We start from the raw sequence: 26,690 nt of genomic DNA, 5'->3' as shown, positions 1-26,690 counted from the left end.
GATTGTGTACCCAGAAATGTACCCAAATGACTTAATAAGATCTAACAGAATAGGAGTGGATAATTCGGGCTGTGACATGAAGATTACTACATTGTCAGCATATAAAGACAGATGGTGGTCCACACCTCCTAGATGGATGGGGTTGAGAGTTTCATGCTGTCTAATACAGATTGCAAGGGGTTCAATACATATTGCGAAGAGGAGTGGGCTAAGGGGACACCCCTGACGCGTCCCACGCTGCAGACGAAATGAGGTGGACCTATCTCGATTTGTAAGGATGGAAGAGGACGGTGTCGCATACAAAATTTGAATCCAAGAGATAAAACGGTGACCAAATCCAAATTCTTCCAGGACCCTAAACATGTATGGCATTTCTATTTGGTCAAATGCCTTCTCGGCATCTAGGCACAAAACCGCTACCTCCTGGTCATTCTTATAGTTATGGTACATTATATTCATTAATCTTCGAACATTAAAGAATGAAAACCTGCCTGGAATAAAACCTGTTTGGTCTTTATGAATAATGGAGGTGATATGTTTATTTAACCTATTTGCCATTAATTTTGTGAAAATTTTAAAATCAGAGTTCAGTAATGAAATTGGGCGGTACGATGAGGGTTCAGTCTCATCTCTCCCCTCCTTTAGAATAAGTGAGATGTTAGCGTCATATAAGGAGTTAGGAAATTTTTGGTTATCAAATGAATGCTTAAACATCCTAAGCAAGAGTGGAGTTAATTGTTTGTGGAATGTCTTGTACCACTCCATGCCAAATCCATCCGGCCCAGAACTTTTCCCGTTGGGGAAAGATTTTATTGCCTCTAGGATTTCCTCAGCTGTGATATCAGCATTAAGCGCTTCACATGCCTCATCACTTAATTTGGGGAGGTTCAAGTCCTCCAGCCATGTAGAAGTGTCACCTGTCGCTTTGGATGTGTACAGTTGTTCATAATATTCCCTGAAGCGCTTATTTATATCCAAAGAGTTAGTAATAAGATCTCCTGATTTAGATTTTATCTTGTGTATGGCTCTGTTAGCCTGCAGTCCCCTCAACTGTCGCGCCAGAAGTTTCTGGGGTTTGTCTCCCAGTTCAAATTGTTTTTGTTTCAATTTAAATAGTTGGTTCTGTACCTGGGCAGACAATATGTCATTATATTCATATTTAAGTTTAATTATGTTCTGTAAGGTGACAGAGTTAGGAGATGATTTATAAATTGTGTCTAGTAGTGTTAAATCTTTTTCAATTTCTATCAAACGGCGTTTCTTTTCTTTTCTCATGGATTTTCAAAAGAAATAATGTGCCCTCTAATCACAGCCTTGAAAGCTTCCCATAAAGTTGAGTCTGTAACCTCATGGTTATCATTTGTTTCCAAAAATTCAGATATTTTAGAAGAGATAGTCTGGGAAAAATAGGCGTCAGAGAGAAGTGAAGGATGGAAGCACCAACTATACTGTCGTTTCATATGATTGAGGTCAAGTACCAATGATGTTGGGGAATGATCTGAGATTAGTATATTGTGGTATTTGGTGGAGATCACATTTGATATCAGGTTTGAATCAAGCAGGAAATAGTCAATTCTAGAGTAAGATTTGTGACGCTGTGAGAAAAAAGAATAATCCCTATCTGTAGGGTGCTGAAGTCTCCATATATCAACTAGATGAGTAGATAACATCAAATTGTTTACAGTTGCTGAGGCAGCAGAAGGTAACTGGGTTGGTTGGGAAGATCTGTCCAGATAATTATCAATCACACAGTTGAAATCACCCCCAACAATTACATTTGTGTCTGAGAGATTAGGCAGCAAATCAAAGACCTTGCTAAAGAAATTTGGGTTGTCAAAGTTGGGACCGTATATATTTAAAAGTGTAACCTGGTGTGTGTAAATGTGTCCTGTCACCAAGAGAAATCTACCATTAGGGTCACAAATAGTGGAAACATGCCTAAATGGAATACTTTTACTAATTAGGATGGCCACTCCACGAGCTTTACTAGAAAATGTGGACTGAAAAATTTGATTGACCCATCTACACTTAAGCAAATTTGCTCTAGTTGGCTTTATATGAGTTTCCTGCAGAAACACAATGTCTGCAGCTAAGGACTTTAAATGAGCAAACACTTTTGCTCTTTTAATGGCATGCCCCAATCCACGAACATTCCAACTAGTAAAAGTAATCCCGGTGCCACCACCTCTTAAAGTAGAGCTATGCACGTCTAAACACAGTAAAATGTACAAGTGACGCCCTTAAACACTGAACACAACATAAAAACGAACTATGTAAAAAACACACAAGTATACACCCCCTCCCCCCGTTCCACTTTCCCAAACAAAGTGAAAACACGTTCCCTTCAAATAAACACAGAGGCTGCCAGGCCATTGCAAATAAAAGTTTAGCGTAAGTAAAGAGCCCCAAGCCCTCTCTCCAAAAAAAACAATGATCTAATAGCGTCCATTAGGAGAAAAGAAAAAAAAATATTGTCCCAACCTGTAATTGTAAAAGGCTACATACCAGAAAATGTATCAATTCAAAGCGTGAACTGCACATACACTCAAGCCAATGCCATTGCGAACTGCTCGGCTTCTTGCGGTGTGGAGAAAACTTGCTCTGATGTACCCACTGTGACCCTGAGCCGGGCTGGGTAACGAAAACCGACCTTGGCGCCAGCCAGCTTCAGCCTGTCACGAACTCCTTCAAACGCCTGGCGTTGCTTGATCACCTCCGCAGGATAATTGGGGAAAATATGAATTGCCCTCCCGTTGTATGTCAAAGGAAACTGTTGATGAGATAGTCGCAGTATTTTCTCCTTGACTTGGAAATGGTGGATCTTGGCTATCATGACACTCGGCCGTGCCTCGCTGTCCTCATTAGATCTATTCCCCAGGCGATGCGCACGATCCACCACAACAGGCTTTGGAAAATTACTGGCGCCTAACAGTTCAGAGATAAACTTCTCCAAAAAAATCCACAGGGTGTGCTCCCTCGATTTTCTCAGGTAGGCCTACAATTTTAATATTTTGACGTCTAGAGCGAGCTTCCAGATCGATTACTTTGGCGTGCAATGCGCGGTTTTCTTTCTGCAATTCCATGCAAGTTTGTTCAACTTTTGTGAGGCGAATGTCTTGACTGGAATTAGCCTCCTCGATTGTGGCTACTCTTTGACCAAGACTCACCAAAGATGCTTGAGTGGATGCCAAGGTTGCCTCTAATGCATCAAATCTGTCAGTCATCGTTTTGTTCATGCTCTGTATTGCCAAAAGTATGCTGCAAGCGTCTGCATCAGTATCCGCGGAGTCCGCGAGGCCCTCGGCGCCCGCTAGCTCTGGTGAAGCACGGGTTGCCGACTCAACTTTATCCTGCTTTCCCCGTTCTGCCTTCCATTTTCCCATCCTATTTCTCTTAATAATCGCTTAAATCAACAAAAGGGTCGGGTAAACTGACAAATTTTTGATTAAATATCCAATTATATTATGATATGGAGAGGAGCTCAGAAAAACGTGTCTACTCCATCTGGTGCTCACTAGCGCCCCCCGTGTTTACATATTTTAAACTGTGTTTTTTATGAGCCTTTTTTTGAAGAAGAAAACTTACACAGATTTGTCTTTGTGAATGCTTTACTCAAACCATAATGCAACTTGCAAAGCAAATAATCAGCAAGCAGTGCTTCACCATGAAGGAAGTGATGTGCTTTTTTTTTCATTTTACAAAGCTTTACATACGTTTTGGTCTGTCTAAGAAGCTACGCTGTTTAGCATCATAACTGCTGCATAAATAGGGGTTATTGGAGTAATTCTGGGCTTCCTGGAGCTTCCACATATCTTTAGCCAGAATGCCGTTTCTGGACTGGAATATTTTGGCCAGATGGGAGTCCATCGGAGAAGCACTGTAATCTGCACACTTTGGACCCTGCAGACTAGGAGCACATTCTACAGTATAGTTGAAAAAGAAGGTGCCATGCTTGAAGAAACACGTGTCAGTCACTTGTCCACTTCTCAGGTCATCGGAGCACTCTCCAAGAAGGTCACTGTTCCAGTACGTGTCTTCATCATATACTTTGAAAGAGAGTTTTTTGCTGATGGACAGCTTGACGGGACCAAACTCAAATGATTCTGTCCAACGGGGATTGTTATTATCTGTAATTACGGCAGTGCGCCTGACCGTGTTGCCGTAACTGACCTCTACAGAGCCATCTGTTTCAGTCCAGCGGTCTCCATATAAACCATTGGCGTAGAGGTTGAAAACCTTCAGTGTGGCTAGACCTTTTTCAACAGGGCAGCAGTTGGACAGTACAGTTTGACTACTTTCACAAACACAGGCACAACGATCTCTTGCACTATTCTGGTGCCCTATCTTACAGGACCCACAGCAAACCTTTTTTAAGGCGTTGTCACGGATATAATTTTCTACTGCCTTCTTTAGTCCCTCTCTGGCAGGGTGGTTATTGTTCAGCACTGAATGTAGGGGTTAAGAGTGTATGTCACAACATCTGGGATGGTCTTCAGGGAATCCAGCCACTGGTTTAGAGAATTTGGGTGCGAGTTCCTGGAGAAAAGGAGATCCTCACCATTGATGTTCCCTCCTACAATCTCTGTCTGTCGCTCATTAAACATTGAGCTGAAATTTTCATCTGTACTCATTTTCTTCTTTAGGGCTTGACAGTGTTTGAACTCTGTACTCAAAGTAACACCATTATGTGTGCCTGATGCTTCCACATCCAAACAGTCTTTGACCGCTGTATCTGTACGTCCATTCATTGCTGCTTTACAGGTTCTGATGGCTGTTACTGCTTTCATCTTCCCACCTAAGTCCACTCCTGTGGTATAATGTGTGCCAAACATGTCAATTATGCGTTGATAGGAGTCTGAATCATATTCTCGGGGAAGAGACTGCAGAGCCTGAAGAAACTCATGATGCAGTGGGGGTGAAGATGCTATTTTGTAGCTGTGAAAGAATTTAGAAGCCATTGATATTTATAATATGTACACAGTGACAGCTATGCAACGTGTTATTTATCTGTTATACCATATAAAATGATTTCACAGCAGAATGGCTCACCTGTAAAAGCTGCATTCAACACCATGCTTGGTAAAGCTGAAATTGTCCTCTTATGACTTCTTCATACCGAATTGTGCTTCACAGGAATGAGTTCCTCCTACTGAAACTGAACCCTTACACAACACATTGAGCCCAATTTTCCAGTTGTTTGAGATTGAAGAAGTAGAATCGTTCACAAGAGCTTCACTCGAGTCATACATCTTGCTGGAGACCTTCATTGAACACTTTGGGACTGCTCTCCAGAACACCACAGCAGCTGGTGTCTTCTGCTTTTTGTTGTTCAGGTATGGGTTCTCATACATTTTGCAACTGCCATTCCCAATTTCCCACTTGTCCATGTCGATGACATAAGACCCTTTTCGCTCCATCTTCACAACGTCAAAGCCTTCTCCACCGAGGTTGTAGCCGGGAATGAAGCCAGCATTGTTGCAGTCTTCTGGACCACCCAGTTCTGGTTGTTCTTCAGCATTGACCAAGGAGAAAAGAGAACACCAAATCCAACAGCTGAGAAGGTAACGACTCATCCACCCCATTCTGTGAGACAATAGAAGAAATCCTGTAGTCATTCCTTAAATAATCAATGGAGAAAAATACCTATTAAATACAGCAAACTACTTGTGGTCTATGAAGCAGCTCACAGTATATATGCACATAGCTTTCAATTATTAATATGCAGTTTACAAATGTAATCGTTTCAGTGAATCCCATCAGAACTTACTTGTGTCTCATATATATTTGAGATGGCTCTGAGATGTGAGGTGTACCAAGCCATATACCACACGTTAAATACTAGTGGATGCAGGAGGGGCTTTCTGTGTTGTCTTAATATAGGTATCTTTGATCAGGTACCTGCTATGCATTGGTTCTTCAACTGGTGACAAAAAGACTGATGACTTAATCTTAAAGGAGCCCAATGTAAAATACTTTCTTAAAAAAGTAATATATCTGACAAGTACCTGGAATCAGTTTATCTCTCCACACTTCTTACAATTAGCTTTTGTTTTAAGTTTATTCGCTCCTTGTTCTGTCAAAGAAAGTCTTTTTGCACTTTTCAGCAAAAGAACCGAGATCTTTTTTGGCTTGGTTCGTAAAAGTTCAGTTGCATGTTCTCTTTCTACAGAGCCAGGTGAAAATAAATATATAAATACCATCAACAATCTCCTAAACTTTCATGACTTTTGTACTGCATTTTGGGCCACTTCATTTTGATGCATATTAACACACACACACACCCCCACACACACAAAACCGCTTATGCTTCTGGGTTGCGGCAGCAGTCACTGGGCGGAAGGCCACCAGTGTATCACAGAGCAGACAGACAAACATACATGCTCACTTGCACACACACACACACACACACACACACACACACACACACACACACACACACACACACCTAGGGACATTTAAGCATGTCCAGTCGGCCTGACTGCATGTCTTTGGATTGTGGGAGAAAACCGCAGCACCTGGTGGAAACCCATGCAGGCACGGGTAGAACTCCACACACAAAGGGCCCTGGTCACCTGGCTGGTACCAAACCCAGGTGATCATGATGATTGAATTGGTTATTAATTCTTGATACATTTTTTGAAGATGTAAGGGCCCTTTCACAGTGCCTGATCCGCAAGTCCTGTATTCGCAAGACTTGCACACTACAGTGATGTATTTTACGCGCTGAGCAATTTTAAAACAGCACAATGTGTAACCCCATTTCCAAGAAAGTTGGGAATGTAATGTGAATAAAATGTAAATAAAAACAAAATGTAGTGATGTGCAAATCATTTAAACCCTGTATTTCATTGAAAACAGTTCAAAGACAACAAATCAAATGTTGAATAAAATGAACATTTTGAAAATGTATACATTTTTTAAAGATATGCCCATTTTTAATTTAATGCCAATAATACATCCCGAAAAAGGTGGGATGGGGGCAGTCGTGGGCTGGAGGTTATTGAACTAACCTTATGACTGGAAGGTCGCCAGTTCGATCCCCTTGGCTGGATAGGGCTGCCCTCCGGGTAAGTGTGCTCATTGCCTGTGTGTGTGTGTGTGTGTGGGTTCACTCACTCACTAGTGTGTGTGTGTATATATATATGTGGGTTAAATGTGGAGGTCTAATTCTTCTGTGTGCAAACACAGTTGGCTAATGGTTCTGATGTACTGCTGTGTTTCAAAACCTTTTAAGATCTGTAAGTGTTTGGGAACTGAGGAGACACTGCTGTAATTTTGAAAATGAAACGTTTTCCCGTTCTTGCTTGATATAGGATTTCAGCTGCTCATCAGTTTGGGGTGTCCTTTATCATATTTTTCATTTCATAATGCACCGAATGTTTTCAGCTGTTGTAATACATGCAGAATGTGGTTTGACATAATCTTACTGAAATAATCAAGGCCTTCCTTGAAAAAGACGTCGTCTGGATGGCAGCATATGTTGCTGTGTGTTATGTGTTGGGCCTGGAAAGGGGGGGCTTTTCTCTCTTTCTCGCTTGTGTGTGCTCCCTCGTTTGCTCCCTATCTTCGTTACAGGATCTCCAGGAGGAGTGTAGATCTGCAGAGTCGATCTCCAGGAGGGGTTTAGGTCTGCAGAGTCGATCTCCAGGACTACAATTCTGACAGTGACAATTCTGACTTGTTAAGTTTGCAGATGACACTACCCTGGTCAGTCTCATCTCAAACGTTGATCAGTTCACATACTGTGAGGGAGTCATGATATGACTCCCTCCTTGTATGGCTGGTGTCATGGTATGGAGCTAACAACCTGGACCTAAACAGAAAAAAACTGTGGAGATGATCATTGATTTCAGAAGGAAACTCACCCCACTGCTGCTGCTTGTAATGCAGAGCTGCACAGTCAGCAGAACAGAGTCTTACGAATTCCCGGGTGTCACCATTCAGCAGAATTTCAAATGGGACAGACACAGCACTGCAGTTAAGAAGAAGGCCCAGCAAGACATTTTGGCTGCCTCAAGCACTACTTGTCCAGTTTTACACTGCCATAATATAGTCCACCATCACCAGTGGTGGACAGTAACTAACTAAATGTAATTGGTTTCTGAACTTAGGTAGTTTTTGGTGTATCTGTACTGAAGTTTTTCCCATTCTGGGTGACTTTTTACTTTCACTCCACATTTCACTTACATTTCAGAGTCTAATATCTGACTTTTTCCTCTGCTACATTTTGAGAAATCTGTCGTTCCTTTTAGTTTTCCTTTTAGTTTCAGCACAAAATCTCTTGGTGCATGAAGCATTAAGAGTTCCTTTCAGTGGAACTAAGGGGCCGAGCCCAACTCCTGAAAAACAACCCCACACCATAATCCCCCCTCCACCAAACTTTACACTTGGCATAATGCAGTCAGGCAAGTACCGTTCTCCTGGCAACCGCCAAACCCAGACTCATCCATCGGATTTCCAGACGGAGAAGCGTGATTGGTCACTCCAGAGAACACGTCTCCACTGCTCTAGAGTCCAGTGGCGGCCCTTTACACCACTGCATTCCACGCTTAGCACTGCGCTTGGTATGTAAGGCTTGGATCCAGCTGTTCAGCCATGGAAACCCATTCCATGAAGCTCTCTACGCTGTCCTTGAGTTGATCTGAAGGCCACATGAAGTTTGGAGGTCTGTAGTGACTGACTCTGCAGAAAGTTGGTGACCTCTGCGCACTATGCCCCTCAGCATCCGTTGACCCCGCTCTGTCATTTTACGTGGCCGACCACTTCGTGGCTGAGTTGCTGTCGTTCCCAATCGCTTCCACTTTGTTATAATCCCACTGACAGTTGACTGTGGAATATTTAGTAGTGAGGAAATTTCACGACTGGACTTGTTACACAGGTGGCGTCCGATCACGGTACCACCATCAGCTTCCAGCCTGTTTTACCTCACCTAAAAATTAATCGCACATGAGAAATGGCTTCTCTGAAATTATATGTTTTCCCAACTTCTGAAGATCCCCACCCAGAACTCGCTGCCTTAGGATGCTACTGCGCATTTTTTTCTGGGGCCTGGACAACCAAACAGATTACCAGGACTTGGTGCCTTAACACCCTGTCCACCCTACACCCCTTCGTCCTTTCCCTTGTCTGGTGTCGAGTCCATGAGTTGGCATGATGCATTCATACTCTGAGCTGTGTTTTCATGTTTAAATTCATTACAGAGAGTGACGCTGTTTTAGATGGATGTGTTACTGGTACGAAATCACTGAAACAGATATGGATAATATTTAGCCTAATGCTAAAGGGAGTGGTAACTAACTATATTTCTAATCTGTCAAATTCCCTCTGCCCCTTGTTTTGATAATCGGTTTCTTTTTGGTCATTGGAATTTTAAGCTGAAGTTTACTGGTCAGGTTTGTAACCCCCTGAAGGGTGGGGCCTGGGGCAACTGCTTGCCCGCTGGCTCTGCTTAAATGCATTGAGTTGCAGCCATGTGATTGGCTGATCAGCTATTTGTGTTAACAAGCAATTGAACAGGTGTACCTAATAAAGTGGCTGGTGAGTGTATGTGATATATATCATACAACTTTACCAACATTAACAACAATAAAGGCCTCTCCTACAGAAGTGTGGTGACTGCAGAGATCTTCTTTGCATGTTCACTTTGCACAGCCACTCCACGGCAGTGTAACCAGTGGTGGGAAACCACAGTATTGTGTTCTGTCTGCTGGCTGTTACTAACTGATTCAGTTGTACTGAAGCAGGCAAGCGTTAAAAAAAAGGGCCAAGCCCAAAATATACTGGGTTTTACTTATGGAGCTACCCTGCTCAGAATCTGGATTTAAATTCTATAGAGAGCATTTAGTCTTAGATTAAACGCAAACTTGGTTATGTTTTTCAGCTGTTTGAAGCCATTAATGCTGAGTGGACGAATGGTGACCTTTCTTTCTGTGAAAGATTGCAAGTTTGCAAATTTACACACAAAACTTCAACATTTAAAGAGATCAAAGGGAAAAGCTCTCACAGGAACCTACTGCATTGGTTTGATGAATGATCTATTGTTAACACCATTCAGAGGTTTAGAAGATTTTGGACTTGGCCTGTTTTCTTGCCCTGCAGCGTATGCTGTCACGAATCAACCGAATCAGAAAAATGCATTCATTTAGAAGTCTTTCTAAAGGAGTCATTGGATGTAACTGTTGAAGTTAAAGATGTATTCTGTGTTTACATGTTTTAAACTGTGTTTTTTATGAGCCTTTTTTTGAAGAAGAAAACTTACACAGATTTGTCTTTGTGAATGCTTTACTCAAACCATAATGCAACTTGCAAGGCAAATAATCAGCAAGCAGTGCTTCACCATGAAGGAACTGATGTTCTTTTTTTTTTTCATTTTACAAACCTTTACATATGTTTTGGTCTGTCTAAGAAGCTACGCTGTTTAGCATCATAACTGCTGCATAGGCTTTGTATTACTATTTATAACCCTTGAAATAGGGGTTATTGGAGTAATTCTGGGCCTCCTGGAGCTTCCACATATCTTTAGCCAGAATGCCGTTTCTGGACTGGAATATTTTGGCCAGATGGGAGTCCATCGGAGAAGCACTGTAATCTGCACACTTTGGACCCTGCAGACTAGGAGCACATTCTACAGTATAGGAGTAAAAGAAGGTGCCATACTGGAAGACACACATGTCAGTCACTTTTACACTTCTCAGTTCAAAGGAGCACTCTCCAAGAAGGTCACTGTTCCAGTACGTGTCTTCATCATATACTTTGAAAGAGAGTCTTTTGCTGATGGACAGCTTGACGGGACCAAACTCAAATGATTCTGTCCAACGGGGATTGTTATTATCTGTAATTACAGCAGTGCGCCTGACCGTGTCGCCGTAACTGACCTCTACAGAGCCATCTGTTTCAGTCCAGCGGTCTCCATATAAATCATTGGCGTAGAGTTTGAAAACCTTCAGTGTGGCTAGACCTTTTTCAACAGGACAGCAGTTGGACAGTATATTTTGACTTCTTTCACAAACACAGGCACAGCGATCTCTTGCACTATGCTGGTGCCCTATCTTACAGGACCCACAGCAAACCTTTTTTAAGGCGTTGTCACGGATATAATTTTCTACTGCCTTCTTTAGTCCGTTCCTGGCAGGGTGGTTCTTGTTCAACACTGAATGTAGGGGTTGAAGAGTGTATGTCACAACATCTGGGATGGTCTTCAGGGAATCCAGCCACTTGTTTAGAGAATTTGGGTGTGAGTTCCTGGAGAAAAGGAGATCCTCACCATTGATGTTCCCTCCTGCAATCTCTGTCTGTCGCTCATTAAACATTGAGCTGAAATTTTCATCTGTACTCATTTTCTTCTTTAGGGCTTGACAGTGTTTGAACTCTGTACTCAAAGTAACACCATTATGTGTGCCTGATGCTTCCACATCCAAACAGTCTTTGACCGCTGTATCTGTAAGTCCATTCATTGCTGCTTTACAGGTTCTGATGGCTGTTACTGCTTTCATCTTCCCACCTAAGTCCACTCCTGTGGTATAATGTGTGCTAAACATGTCAATTATGCGTTGATAGGAGTCTGAATCATATTCTCGGGGAAGAGACTGCAGAGCCTGAAGAAACTCATGATGCAGTGGGGGTGAAGATGCTATTTTGTAGCTGTGAAAGAATTTAGAAGCCATTGATATTTATAATATGTACACAGTGACAGCTATGCAACATGTTATTTATCTGTTATACCATATAAAATGATTTCACAGCAGAATGGCTCACCTGTAAAAGCTGCATTCAACACCATGCTTGGTAAAGCTGAAATTGTCCTCCTTTGACTTCTTCATACCGAATTGTGCTTCACGGGAATGAGTTCCTCCTACTGAAACTGAACACGTACACATCACATCGAGCCCCATTTTCCAGTTGTTTGAGATTGAAGAAGTAGAATCGTTCACAAGAGCTTCACTCGAATCATACATCTTGCTGGAGACCTTCATTGAACACTTTGGGAGTGCGCTCCAGAACACCACAGCAGCTGGTGTCTTCTGCTTTTTGTTGTTCAGGTATGGGTTCTCATACATTTTGCAACTGCCATTCCCAATGTCCCACTTGTCCATGTCGATGACATAAGACCCTTTTCGCTCCATCTTCACAACGTCAAAGCCTTCTCCACCGAGGTTGTAGCCGGGAATGAAGCCAGCATTGTTGCAGTCTTCTGGACCACCCAGTTCTGGTTGTTCTTCAGCATTGACCAAGGAGAAAAGAGAACACCAAATCCAACAGCTGAGAAGATAACGACTCATCCACCCCATTCTGTGAGACAATAGAAGAAATCCTTTAGTCTTTCCTTAAATAATCAATGGGGAAAAATACCTATTAAATACGGCAAACTACTTGTGGTCTATGAAGCAGCTCACAGTATATATACACATAGCATTCAATTATTAATATGCAGTTTACAAATGTAATCGTTTCAGTGAATCCCATCAGAACTTACTTGTGTCTCATATATATTTGAGATGGCTCTGAGATGTGAGGTGTACCAAGCCATATACCACACGTTAAATACTAGTGGATGCAGGAGGGGCTTTCTGTGTTGTCTTAATATAGACCTATCTTTGATCAGGTACCTGCTATGCATTGGTTCTTCAACTGGTGACAAAAAGACTGATGACTTAATCTTAAAGGAGCCCAATGTAAAATACTTTCTTAAAAAAGTAATATATCTGACAAGTACCTGGAATCAGTTTATCTCTCCACACTTCTTACAATTAGCTTTTTTTTTAAGTTTAGTCGCTCCTTGTTCTGTCAAAGAAAGTATTTTTGCACTTTTCAGCAAAAGAACCGAGATCTTTTTTGGCTTGGTTCGTAAAAGTTCAGTTGCATGTTCTCTTTCTACAGAGCCAGGTGAAAATAAATATATAAATACAATCAACAATCTCCTAAACTTTAGACAGTTGGGAATGTAATGTAAATAAAATGTAAATAAAAACAAAATGTAGTGATGTGCAAATAATTTAAACCCTGTATTTCATTGAAAACAGTTCAAAGACAATAAATCAAATGTTGAATAAAATGAACATTTTGAAAATATATATATATTTTTTTTTAAGATATGCCCATTTTTAATTTAATGCCAATAAAACATTCCGAAAAAGGTGGGATGGGGGCAGTTGTGGGCTGGAGGTTATTGAACCAACCTTGTGACTGGAAGGCCGCCAGTTCGATCCTCTTGGCTGGATAGGGCTGCCCTCTGGTTAAGTGTGCTCATTGCCCCTGTGTGTGTGTATGTGTGTGTGTGTGTGTGTGTGTGTGTGTGGGTGGCTGGGTGGGTGGGTTCACTCACTCACTAGTGTGTATATATATGTGGGTTAAATGTGGAGGTCTAATTCCTCTGTGTGCAAACACAGTTGGCTAATGGTTCTGATGTACTGCTGTGTTTCAAAACCTTTTAAGATCTGTAAGTGTTTGGGAACTGAGGAGGTACTGCTGTAGTTTTGAAAATGAAACGTTTTCCCGTTCTTGCTTGATATAGGATTTCAGCTGCTCATCAGTTTGGGGTGTCCTTTATCATATTCTTCATTTCATAATGCACAGAATGTTTTTAGTGGTGACGGGTCTGGACTGCAAGCAGGTCAGTTTAGCACCCAGACTCTTGTAATAGTGAGCAATGCTGTTGTAATACATGCAGAATGTGGTTTGACATAATCTTACTGAAATAATCAAGGCCTTCCTTGAAAAAGACGTCATCTGGATGGCAGCATATGTTGCTGTGTGTTACGTGTTGGGCCTGGAAAGGGGGGGGGGCTTTTCTCTCTTTCTCGCTTCTATGTCTCCTCCCTCGTTTGCTCCCTATCTCCATTACAGGATCTCCAGGAGGAGTGTAGATCTGCAGAGTCGATCTCCAGGAGGAGTGTAGATCTGCAGAGTCGATCTCCAGGAGGGGTTTAGGTCTGCAGAGTCAATCTCCAGGACTGCGATTCTGACAGTGACAATTCTGACTTGTTAAGTTTGCAGATGACACTACCCTGGTCAGTCTCATCTCAAACGTTGATCAGTTCACATACTGTGAGGGATGATGATATGACTCCCTCCCTGTATGGCTGGTGTCATGGTATGGAGCTAACAACCTGGACCTAAACACAAAAAAACTGTGGAGATGATCATTGATTTCAGAAAGAAACTCACCCCACTGCTGCTGATGGAAATGCAAAGCTGCACAGTCAGCAGAACAGAGTCTTACGAATTCCCGGGTGTCACCATTCAGCAGAATTTCAAATGGGACAGACACAGCACTGCAGTTATGAAGAAGGCCCAGCAAGACATTTTGGCTGCCTCAAGCACTACTTGTCCAGTTTTACACTGCCATAATATAGTCCACCATCACCAGTGGTGGACAGTAACTAACTAAATGTAATTGGTTTCTGAACTTAGGTAGTTTTTGGTGTATCTGTACTGAAGTTTTTCCCATTCTGGGTGATTTTTGCTTTCACTCCACATTTCACTTACATTTCAGAGTCTAATATCTGACTTTTTCCTCCGCTACATTTTGAGAAATCTGTCGTTCCTTTTAGTTTTAGCCCAAAATCTCTTGGTGCTGAAGCATTAAGAGTTCCTTTCAGTGGAACTAAGGGGCCGAGCCCAACTCCTGAAAAACAACCCCACACCATAATCCCCCCTCCACCAAACTTTACACTTGGCACATTACAGTAAGACAAGTACTGTCTCCTGGTAACCGCCAAACCCAGACTCATCCTTTGGATTGCCAGACGGAGAAGCGTGATTGGTCACTCCAGAGAACAAGTCTCCACTGCTCTAGAGTCCAGTGGCGGCGCTTTATACCACTGCATTCCACGCTTTGCACTGCACTTGGTGATGTAAGGCTTGGATCCAGCTGTTCAGCTGTTCAAGCTCTCTACGCTGTCCTTGAGTTGATCTGAAGGCCACATGAAGTTTGGAGGTCTGTAGTGATTGACTCTGCAGAAAGTTGGTGACCTCTGCGCACTATGCCCCTCAGCATCCGCTGACCCCGCTCTGTCATTTTACGTGGCGGACCACTTCGTGGCTGAGTTGCTGTCGTTCCCAATCGCTTCCACTTTGTTATAATCCCACTGACAGTTGACTGTGGAATGTTTAGTAGTGAGGAAATTTCACGACTGGACTTGTTGCACAGGTGGCGTCCGATCACGGTACCACCATCAGCTTCCAGCCTGTTTTCCCTCAGCAATAAATTCATCGCACATGAGAAATGGCTTCTCTGAAATTGTATGTTTTCCCAACTTCTGAAGATCCCCACCTAGAGCTCGCTGCCTTAGGATGCTACTGTGCATTTTTTTCTGGGGCCTGGACAACCAAAGGGCTGCCCTCTGGGTAAGTGTGCTCATTGCCCATTGTGTGTGTGTGTGTGTGTGTGTGGGTTCACTCACTCACTAGTGTGTGTGTGTATATATATATGTGGGTGAAATGTGGAGGTCTAATTCCTCTGTGTGCAAACACAGTTGGCTAATGGTTCTGATGTACTGCTGTGTTTCAAAACCTTTTAAGATCTGTAAGTGTTTGGGAACTGAGGAGGTACTGCTGTAGTTTTGAAAATGAAACGTTTTCCCGTTCTTGCTTGTTATAGGACTTCAGCTGCTCATCAGTTTGGGGTGTCCTTTATCATATTTTTCATTTCATAATGCACCGGATGTTTTCAGTGGTGACGGGTCTGGACTGCAAGCAGGTCAGTTTAGCACCCAGACTCTTGTAATAGTGAGCAATGCTGTTGTAATACATGCAGAATGTGGTTTGACATAATCTTACTGAAATAATCAAGGCCTTCCTTGAAAAAGACGTCGTCTGGATGGCAGCATATGTTGCTGTGTGTTACGTGTTGGGCCAGGAAAGGGGGGGCTTTTCTCTCTTTCTCGCTTGTATGTCTCCTCCCTCGTTTGCTCCCTATCTCCGTTGCAGGATCTCCAGGAGGAGTGTAGATCTGCAGAGTCGATCTCCAGGAGGGGTTTAGGTCTGCAGAGTCGGTCTCCAGGAGCGATTTAGTTCTGCGGAGTCGATCTCCAGGAGTGGAATAGGTTTGCAGAGTCAATCTCCAGGACTGCGATTCTGACAGTGACAATTCTGACTTGTTAAGTTTGCAGATGACACTATGATATGACTCCCTCCCTGTATGGCTGGTGTCATGGTATGGAGCTAACAACCTGGACCTAAACACAAAAAAACTGTGGAGATGATCATTGATTTCAGAAGAAAACTCACCCCACTGCTGCTGCTGGAAATGCAGAGCTGCACAGCCAGCAGAACAGAGTCTTACAAATTCCCGGGTGTCACCATTCAGCAGAATTTCAAATGGGACAGACACAGCACTGCAGTTATGAAGAAGGCCCAGCAAGACATTTTGGCTGCCTCAAGCACTACTTGTCCAGTTTTACACTGCCATAATATAGTCCACCATCACCAGTGGTGGACAGTAACTAACTAAATGTAATTGGTTTCTGAACTTAAGTAGTTTTTGGTGTATCCATACTGAAGTTTTTCCCATTCTGGGTGACTTTTTACTTTCACTCCACATTTTACTTACATTTCAGAGTCTAATATCTGACTTTTTCCTCCGCTACATTTTGAGAAATCTGTCGTTCCTTTTAGTTTTCCTTTTAGTTTTAGCACAAAATCTCTTGGTGCTGAAGCATTAAGTGTTCCTTTCAGTGGAACTAAGGAGCCGAGCCCAACTGCTGAAAAACAACCCCACACCATAATCCCCCCTCCACCAAACTTTACACTTGGCACATTACAGTCAGACAAGTACTGTCTCCTGATAACCACCAAACCCAGACTCATCCTTTGGATTGCCAGACGGAGAAGCGTGATTGGTCACTCCAGAGAACACATCTCCACTGCTCTAGAGTCCAGTGGCGGCGCCTTACACCACTGCATTCCACGCTTTGCACTGCGCTTGGTGATGTAAAGCTTGGATCCAGCTGTTCAGCCATGGAAACCCATTCCATGAAGCTCTCTACGCTGTCCTTGAGTTGATCTGAAGGCCACATGAAGTTTGGAGGTCTGTAGTGATTGAAGAAAGTTGGTGACCTCTGCGCACTATGCCCCTCAGCATCCGCTGACCCCGCTCTGTCATTTTACGCGGCCGACCACTTCGTGGCTGAGTTGCTGTCGTTCCCAATCGCTTCCACTTTGTTATAATCCCACTGACAGTTGACTGTGGAATATTTAGTAGTGAGGAAATTTCACGACTGGACTTGTTACACAGGTGGCGTCCGATCACGGTACCACCATCAGCTTCCAGCCTGTTTTCCCTCAGCTATAAATTCATCGCACATGAGAAATGGTTTCTCTGAAAACCCAGGGACACTTTTCCTCCCAGGATCCACAGAGTATGTGGAGGGGCATCAAGTGCATCACGGACCACAAATCCAACGTTGCACAAAGCTCCAAAGACCCATCCCTGCCTGAGGCTCTCAACAAGTTCTACGCCCTCTTTGAGAATCCTGACACCCCCCCCCAGCACCAAACTCACACACTCACCAGGAGAGGAGCCCCTCAGCGTGACACCAGCAGAAGTAAGGAGGACGCTGAGGAGGATCAACCCCCGGAAAGCTGCTGGCCCGGACAACATCCCCGGAAGTGTGCTAAGAGACTGCGCCGACCAGCTCTCGGACGTCCTGGCGGACATCTTTAACGCCTCCCTCATCCAGGCAGCAGTCCCCTCTTGCATGAAGACTGCCACCATCATCCCGGTCCCCAAGAGCTCTGCAGTGACGGGTCTGAATGACTACCGGCCAGTGGCCCTCACGCCGATAGTAACAAAGTGCTTTGAAAGACTGGTTCAGACCCACATCAAAGCCACCATCAACGTCACTGTGGATCCACACCAGTATGCGTACAGGAGGAATCGATCCACAGAGGATGCCATCTCCTCTGTGGTCCACACTGCCCTCACCCACCTGGAGCAGAAGGATTCCTATGTTCATATGCTCTTTGTGGACTTCACATCTGCTTTCAACACCATGACTCCTCAGACCCTGATAACAAAACTCTCCTCACTTGGACTGAGCTCTTCCATGTGCAACTGGGTCCTAGACTTCCTGACCAACAGGCTGCAGTCTGTGAGGTTCCACAACATCTCCTCCCCCACCATAACCCTCAGCACTGGCTCCCCTCAGGGCTGTGTGTTGAGCCCCCTCCTGTTTACACTGCTTACATATGACTGCTCACCTATCCATCCAGGCTGTCATATTGTGAAGTTTGCGGACGACACAGCAGTGGTTGGATGCATCACAAACAGAGGTGAGTCCAACTACAGGCAGGAGGTGGAACACCTGGAGGGTTGGTGCAGAGAAAACAACCTCTGCATCAACGTAAAGAAGACGAAGGAGATGATTGTGGACTTCAGAAGGGGCCATCATGACCACCTCCCTCTGCACATTGGAGGTTCTGAGGTGGAAGTGGTCGACAGCTACAGGTACTTGGGTGTGCACCTGAGCAGCAACCTCACCTGGAGCAACAACACTTCCACTCTGGTCAGGAAGGCACATCAGCGGCTCTACTTCCTCAGGAGGCTGAGACGAGCTGGACTCGGGAGGGCAGTCCTCACCTCCTTCTACAGATGTGTGGTGGAGAGCGTCGTGTGCTCCAGCATCAACGTGTGGCATGGAAGCTGCTCTGCTGCAGATAGGAAAGCACTGCAGAGGGTGGTGAAGGCTGCACAGAGGATTGTTGGAGTCAGCCTCCCCAGCACCACAGACATTTACACCTCCAGATGCAGGAAAAGGGCTACCTGCATCAGGAAGGATCCCACCCACCCAGCACACGCACTTTTTGTCCCGCTCCCCTCAGGCAGGAGGCTGCGGAGCATCAAGTGCAAAACAACCAGACTCAGAAACAGCTTCATACCAGAAGCTGTAAGGCTCTTAAATTCCAACTGAACACACTGCACTGACACTTACAAGAACAAGTACTGTTACAGACACTGTCACTTTAAACCGCACTGAGACACTTTATCTAGACACTTTATCCACTGCTCTAAGTCAATATCATGCTGCTATAGCAAACTTGCACTCTGGACTTCATATTGCTGCTAACTGCCTACTTTCCTACTCTCCCTATCTTGTGTACTTTCTATTTATTTATCTATTTTAATAACAGCTCTTGGGTGTAAACTGGACCATGAGATCTTAATTTCGTTCCACCTCATGTACCATGTGATGCGAATGACAATAAAATCTCCTTGAATCCTTGAATTGAATCCTTGAAATATATGTTTTCCCAACTTCTGAAGATCCCCACCCAGAACTCGCTGCCTTAGGATGCTACTGTGCATTTTTTTCTGGGGCCTGGACAACCAAACAGATTACCAGGACTTGGTGCCTTAACACCCTGTCCACCCTACACCCCTTCGTCCTTTCCCTTGTCTGGTGTCGAGTCCATGAGTTGGCATGATGCATTCATACTCTGAGCTGTGTTTTCATGTTTAAATTCATTACAGAGAGTGTTTTAGATGGATGTGATACTGGTACGAAATCACTGAAACAGATATGGATAATATTTAGCCTAATGCTAAAGGGAGTGGTAACTAACTATATTTCTAATCTGTCAAATTCCCTCTGCCCCTTGTTTTGATAATCGGTTTCTTTTTGGTCATTGGAATTTTAAGCTGAAGTTTACTGGTCAGGTTTGTAACCCCCTGAAGGGTGGGGCCTGGGGCAACTGCTTGCCCGCTGGCTCTGCTTAAATGCATTGAGTTGCGGCCGTGTGATTGGCTGATCAGCTATTTGTGTTAACAAGCAATTGAACAGGTGTACCTAATAAAGTGGCTGGTGAGTGTATGTGATATATATCATACATCTTTACCAACATTAACAATAATAAAGGCCTCTCCTACAGAAGTGTGGTGACTGCAGAGAGCTTCTTTGCATGTCCACTTTGCACGGCCACTCCACGGCAGTGTAACCAGTGGTGGGAAACCACAGTATTGTGTTCTGTCTGCAGGCTGTTACTAACTGATTCAGTTGTACTGAAGCAGGCAAGCGTTAAAAAAAAGGGCCAAGCCCAAAATATACTGGGTTTTACTTATGGAGCTACCCTGCTCAGAATCTGGATTTAAATTCTATAGAGAACATTTAGTCTTAGATTAAATGCAAACTTGGTTATGTTTTTCAGCTGTTTGAAGCCATTAATGCTGAGTGGACGAATGGTGACCTTTCTTTCTGTGAAAGATTGCAAGTTTGCAAATTTACACACAAAACTTCAACTTTTAAAGAGATCAAAGGGAAAAGCTCTCACAGGAACCTACTGCATTGGTTTGATGAATGATCTATTGTTAACACCATTCAGAGGTTTAGAAGATTTTGGACTTGGCCTGTTTTCTTGCCCTGCAGCGTATGCTGTCACGAATCAACCGAATCAGAAAAATGCATTCATTTAGAAGTCTTTCTAAAGGAGTGATTGGATGTAACTGTTGAAGTTAAAGATGTATTCTGTGTTTACATGTTTTAAACTGTGTTTTTTATGAGCCTTTTTTTGAAGAAGAAAACTTACACAGATTTGTCTTTGTGAATGCTTTACTCAAACCATAATGCAACTTGCAAGGCAAATAATCAGCAAGCAGTGCTTCACCATGAAGGAACTGATGTTCTTTTTTTTTTTCATTTTACAAACCTTTACATATGTTTTGGTCTGTCTAAGAAGCTACGCTGTTTAGCATCATAACTGCTGCATAGGCTTTGTATTACTATTTATAACCCTTGAAATAGGGGTTATTGGAGTAATTCTGGGCCTCCTGGAGCTTCCACATATCTTTAGCCAGAATGCCGTTTCTGGACTGGAATATTTTGGCCAGATGGGAGTCCATCGGAGAAGCACTGTAATCTGCACACTTTGGACCCTGCAGACTAGGAGCACATTCTACAGTATAGTTGAAAAAGAAGCTGCCATGCTGGAAGACACACATGTCAGTCACTTTTCCACTTCTCAGGTCAAAGGAGCACTCTCCAAGAAGGTCACTGTTCCAGTATGTGTCTTCATCATATACTTTGAAAGAGAGTTTTTTGCTGATGGACAGCTTGACGGGACCAAACTCAATTGATTCTGTCCAACGGGGATTGTTATTATCTGTAATTACAGCAGTGCGCCTGACTGTGTCGCCGTAACTGACCTCTACAGAGCCATCTGTTTCACTCGAGAGGTCTCCATATAAACCATTGGCGTGGAGGTTGAAAACCTTCAGTGTGGCTAGACCTTTTTTAACAGGACAGCAGTTGGACAGTATATTTTGACTTCTTTCACAAACACAGGCACAGCGATCTCTTGCACTATTCTGGTGCCCTATCTTACAGGACCCACAGCAAACCTTTTTTAAGGCGTTGTCACGGATATAATTTTCTACTGCCTTCTTTAGTCCCTCTCTGGCAGGGTGGTTCTTGTTCAGCACTGAATGTAGGGGGTGAAGAGTGTATGTCACCACATCTGGGATGGTCTTCAGGGAATCCAGCCACTGGTTTAGAGAATTTGGGTGCGAGTTCCTGGAGAAAAGGAGATCCTCACCATTGATGTTCCCTCCTACAATCTCTGTCTGTCGCTCATTAAACATTGAGCTGAATTTTTCATCTGTACTCATTTTCTTCTTTAGGGCTTCACAGTGTTTGAACTCTGTACTCAAAGTAACACCATTATGCGTGCCTGATGCTTCCACATCCAAACAGTCTTTGACCGCTGTATCTGTAAGTCCATTCATTGCTGCTTTACAGCTTCTGATGGCTGTTACTGCTTTCATCTTCCCACCTAAGTCCACTCCTGTGGTATAATGTGTGCCAAACATGTCAATTATGCGTTGATAGGAGTCTGAATCATATTCTCGGGGAAGAGACTGCAGAGCCTGAAGAAACTCATGATGCAGTGGGGGTGAAGATGCTATTTTGTAGCTGTGAAAGAATTTAGAAGCCATTGATATTTATAATATGTACACAGTGACAGCTATGCAACATGTTATTTATCTGTTATACCATATAAAATGATTTGACAGCAGAATGGCTCACCTGTAAAAGCTGCATTCAACACCATGCTTGATAAAGCTGAAATTGTCCTCTTTTGACTTCTTCATACCAAATTGTGCTTCACGGGAATGAGTTCCTCCTACCGAAACTGAACCCTTACACATCACATCGAGCCCAATTTTCCAGTTGTTTGAGATTGAAGAAGTAGAATCGTTCACAAGAGCTTCACTCGAATCATACATCTTGCTGGAAACCTTCATTGAACACTTTGGGAGTGCTCTCCAGAACACCACAGCAGCTGGTGTCTTCTGCTTTTTGTTGTTCAGGTATGGGTTCTCATACATTTTGCAACTGCCATTCCCAATGTCCCACTTGTCCATGTCGATGACATAAGACCCTTTTCGCTCCATCTTCACAACGTCAAAGCCTTCTCCACCGAGGTTGTAGCCGGGAACGTAGCCAGCATTGTTGCAGTCGTCTGGACCACCCAGTTCTGGTTGTTCTTCAGCATTGACCAAGGAGAAAAGAGAACACCAAATCCAACAGCTGAGAAGATAACGACTCATCCACCCCATTCTGTGAGACAATAGAAGAAATCCTTTAGTCTTTCCTTAAATAATCAATGGGGAAAAATACCTATTAAATACAGCAAACTACTTGTGGTCTATGAAGCAGATCACAGTATATATACACATAGCATTCAATTATTAATATGCAGTTTACAAATGTAATCGTTTTAGTGAATCCCATCAGAACTTACTTGTGTCTCATATATATTTGAGATGGCTCTGAGATGTGAGGTGTACCAAACCACATACCACACGTTAAATACTAATAGATGCAGGAGGGGCTTTCTGTGTTGTCTTAATATAGGTATCTTTGATCAGGTACCTGCTATGCATTGGTTCTTCAACTGGTGACAAAAAGACTGATGACTTAATCTTAAAGGTGCCCAATGTAAAATACTTTCTTAAAAAAGTAATATATCTGACAAGTACCTGGAATCAGTTTATCTCTCCACACTTCTTACAATTAGCTTTTGTTTTAAGTTTAGTCGCTCCTTGTTCTGTCAAAGAAAGTCTTTTTGCACTTTTCAGCAAAAGAACCGAGATCTTTTTTGGCTTGGTTCGTAAAAGTTCAGTTGCATGTTCTCTTTCTACAGAGCCAGGTGAAAATAAATATATAAATACCATCAACAATCTCCTAAACTTTCATGACTTTTGTACTGCATTTTGGGCCACTTCATTTTGATGCATATTAACACACACACACACCCCCACACACACAAAACCGCTTATCCTTCTGGGTTGCGGCAGCAGTCACTGGGCGGAAGGCCACCAGTGTATCACAGAGCAGACAGACAAACATACATGCTCACTTGCACACACACACACACCCACTCACACCTATGGGCATTTAAGCATGTCCAGTCGGCCTGACTGCATGTCTTTGGATTGTGGGAGAAAACCGCAGCACCTGGTGGAAACCCATGCAGGCACGGGTAGAACTCCACACACAAAGGGCCCTGGTCACCTGGCTGGTACCAAACCCAGGTGATCATGATGATTGAATTGGTTATTATTTCTTGATACATTTTTTGAAGATGTAAGGGCCCTTTCACAGTGCCTGATCCGCAAGTCCTGTATTCGCAAGTCTTGCACACTACAGTGATGTATTTTACGCGCTGAGCAATTTTAAAACAGCACAATGTGTAACCCCATTTCCAAGAAAGTTGGGAATGTAATGTAAATAAAATGTAAATAAAAACAAAATGTAGTGATGTGCAAATCATTTAAACCCTGTATTTCATTGAAAACAGTTCAAAGACAACAAATCAAATGTTGAATAAAATGAACATTTTGAAAATGTATACATTTTTTAAAGATATGCCCATTTTTAATTTAATGCCAATAAAACATTCCGAAAAAGGTGGGATGGGGGCAGTCGTGGGCTGGAGGTTATTGAACTAACCTTGTGACTGGAAGGTCGCCAGTTCGATCCCCTTGGCTGGATTGGGCTGCCCTCCGGGTAAGTGTGCTCATTGCCTGTGTGTGTGTGTGTGTGTGTGGGTTCACTCACTCACTAGTGTGTGTGTGTATATATATATGTGGGTTAAATGTGGAGGTCTAATTCCTCTGTGTGCAAACACAGTTGGCTAATGGTTCTGATGTACTGCTGTGTTTCAAAACCTTTTAAGATCTGTAAGTGTTTGGGAACTGAGGAGACACTGCTGTAGTTTTGAAAATGAAACGTTTTCCCGTTCTTGCTTGATATAGGATTTCAGCTGCTCATCAGTTTGGGGTGTCCTTAATCATATTTTTCATTTCATAATGCACCGAATGTTTTCAGCTGTTGTAATACATGCAGAATGTGGTTTGACATAATCTTACTGAAATAATCAAGGCCTTCCTTGAAAAAGACGTCGTCTGGATGGCAGCATATGTTGCTGTGTGTTATGTGTTGGGCCTGGAAAGGGGGGGCTTTTCTCTCTTTCTCGCTTGTGTGTGCTCCCTCGTTTGCTCCCTATCTTCGTTACAGGATCTCCAGGAGGAGTGTAGATCTGCAGAGTCGATCTCCAGGAGGGGTTTAGGTCTGCAGAGTCGATCTCCAGGACTACAATTCTGACAGTGACAATTCTGACTTGTTAAGTTTGCAGATGACACTACCCTGGTCAGTCTCATCTCAAACGTTGATCAGTTCACATACTGTGAGGGAGTCATGATATGACTCCCTCCCTGTATGGCTGGTGTCATGGTATGGAGCTAACAACCTGGACCTAAACACAAAAAAACTGTGGAGATGATCATTGATTTCAGAAGGAAACTCACCCCACTGCTGCTGCTGGTAATGCAGAGCTGCACAGTCAGCAGAACAGAGTCTTACGAATTCCCGGGTGTCACCATTCAGCAGAATTTCAAATGGGACAGACACAGCACTGCAGTTATGAAGAAGGCCCAGCAAGACATTTTGGCTGCCTCAAGCACTACTTGTCCAGTTTTACACTGCCATAATATAGTCCACCATCACCAGTGGTGGACAGTAACTAACTAAATGTAATTGGTTTCTGAACTTAGGTAGTTTTTGGTGTATCTGTACTGAAGTTTTTCCCATTCTGGGTGACTTTTTACTTTCACTCCACATTTCACTTACATTTCAGAGTCTAATATCTGACTTTTTCCTCTGCTACATTTTGAGAAATCTGTCGTTCCTTTTAGTTTTCCTTTTAGTTTCAGCACAAAATCTCTTGGTGCATGAAGCATTAAGAGTTCCTTTCAGTGGAACTAAGGGGCCGAGCCCAACTCCTGAAAAACAACCCCACACCATAATCCCCCCTCCACCAAACTTTACACTTGGCATAATGCAGTCAGACAAGTACCGTTCTCCTGGCAACCGCCAAACCCAGACTCATCCATCGGATTTCCAGACGGAGAAGCGTGATTGGTCACTCCAGAGAACACGTCTCCACTGCTCTAGAGTCCAGTGGCGGCCCTTTACACCACTGCATTCCACGCTTAGCACTGCGCTTGGTATGTAAGGCTTGGATCCAGCTGTTCAGCCATGGAAACCCATTCCATGAAGCTCTCTACGCTGTCCTTGAGTTGATCTGAAGGCCACATGAAGTTTGGAGGTCTGTAGTGACTGACTCTGCAGAAAGTTGGTGACCTCTGCGCACTATGCCCCTCAGCATCCGTTGACCCCGCTCTGTCATTTTACGTGGCCGACCACTTCGTGGCTGAGTTGCTGTCGTTCCCAATCGCTTCCACTTTGTTATAATCCCACTGACAGTTGACTGTGGAATATTTAGTAGTGAGGAAAATTCACGACTGGACTTGTTACACAGGTGGCGTCCGATCACGGTACCACCATCAGCTTCCAGCCTGTTTTACCTCACCTAAAAATTAATCGCACATGAGAAATGGCTTCTCTGAAATTATATGTTTTCCCAACTTCTGAAGATCCCCACCCAGAACTCGCTGCCTTAGGATGCTACTGTGCATTTTTTTCTGGGGCCTGGACAACCAAACAGATTACCAGGACTTGGTGCCTTAACACCCTGTCCACCCTACACCCCTTCGTCCTTTCCCTTGTCTGGTGTCGAGTCCATGAGTTGGCATGATGCATTCATACTCTGAGCTGTGTTTTCATGTTTAAATTCATTACAGAGAGTGACGCTGTTTTAGATGGATGTGTTACTGGTACGAAATCACTGAAACAGTTATGGATAATATTTAGCCTAATGCTAAAGGGAGTGGTAACTAACTATATTTCTAATCTGTCAAATTCCCTCTGCCCCTTGTTTTGATAATCGGTTTCTTTTTGGTCATTGGAATTTTAAGCTGAAGTTTACTGGTCAGGTTTGTAACCCCCTGAAGGGTGGGGCCTGGGGCAACTGCTTGCCCGCTGGCTCTGCTTAAATGCATTGAGTTGCAGCCATGTGATTGGCTGATCAGCTATTTGTGTTAACAAGCAATTGAACAGGTGTACCTAATAAAGTGGCTGGTGAGTGTATGTGATATATATCATACAACTTTACCAACATTAACAACAATAAAGGCCTCTCCTACAGAAGTGTGGTGACTGCAGAGAGCTTCTTTGCATGTTCACTTTGCACAGCCACTCCACGGCAGTGTAACCAGTGGTGGGAAACCACAGTATTGTGTTCTGTCTGCTGGCTGTTACTAACTGATTCAGTTGTACTGAAGCAGGCAAGCGTTA

General features: G+C 43.4%; 2 protein-coding genes and 1 pseudogene across 2 annotated transcripts; all 3 read right to left on the bottom strand.

The window, feature by feature from the left end:
- Positions 1-2,545: 2,545 nt before the first annotated feature.
- Positions 2,546-5,582, bottom strand: LOC108416285 (annotated as a pseudogene).
- A 4,681-nt stretch (positions 5,583-10,263) lies between these two features.
- On the bottom strand, positions 10,264-12,503 carry LOC119262581 (perforin-1-like). Its single transcript, XM_037535551.1, has 3 exons — positions 12,473-12,503; positions 11,755-12,288; positions 10,264-11,640 (listed from the first exon to the last, which is right to left on the bottom strand). Exons 1-3 carry the CDS (start codon positions 12,481-12,483, stop codon positions 10,452-10,454), a joined length of 1,734 nt encoding a protein of 577 aa, XP_037391448.1. The 5' UTR covers positions 12,484-12,503; the 3' UTR covers positions 10,264-10,451.
- Positions 12,504-20,525: 8,022 nt separating this feature from the next.
- On the bottom strand, positions 20,526-22,779 carry LOC119262578 (perforin-1-like). Its single transcript, XM_037535545.1, has 3 exons — positions 22,735-22,779; positions 22,017-22,550; positions 20,526-21,902 (listed from the first exon to the last, which is right to left on the bottom strand). The coding sequence occupies exons 1-3, from the start codon at positions 22,743-22,745 to the stop codon at positions 20,714-20,716; spliced, it is 1,734 nt and encodes a 577-aa protein (XP_037391442.1). The 5' UTR covers positions 22,746-22,779; the 3' UTR covers positions 20,526-20,713.
- Between the last annotated feature and the right edge of the window lie 3,911 nt (positions 22,780-26,690).

Source organism: Pygocentrus nattereri, chromosome 27 (genome assembly GCF_015220715.1).
Source record: "Pygocentrus nattereri isolate fPygNat1 chromosome 27, fPygNat1.pri, whole genome shotgun sequence".
In the NCBI taxonomy this organism is placed as follows: Eukaryota; Metazoa; Chordata; class Actinopteri; order Characiformes; family Serrasalmidae; genus Pygocentrus; species Pygocentrus nattereri.
The sequence above is the reverse complement of the archived record's forward strand: the minus strand, read 5'-3'. Positions and strand labels throughout refer to the sequence as shown.

Excerpts from the sequence above, each read along its gene's own strand:
- LOC119262581 (XM_037535551.1), bottom strand. Across the intron at positions 11,641-11,754 it reads GTTGAATGCAGCTTTTACAG|CTACAAAATAGCATCTTCAC; the intron begins GTGAGCCATTCT and ends ATTCTTTCACAG.
- LOC119262578 (XM_037535545.1), bottom strand. Across the intron at positions 21,903-22,016 it reads GTTGAATGCAGCTTTTACAG|CTACAAAATAGCATCTTCAC; the intron begins GTGAGCCATTCT and ends ATTCTTTCACAG.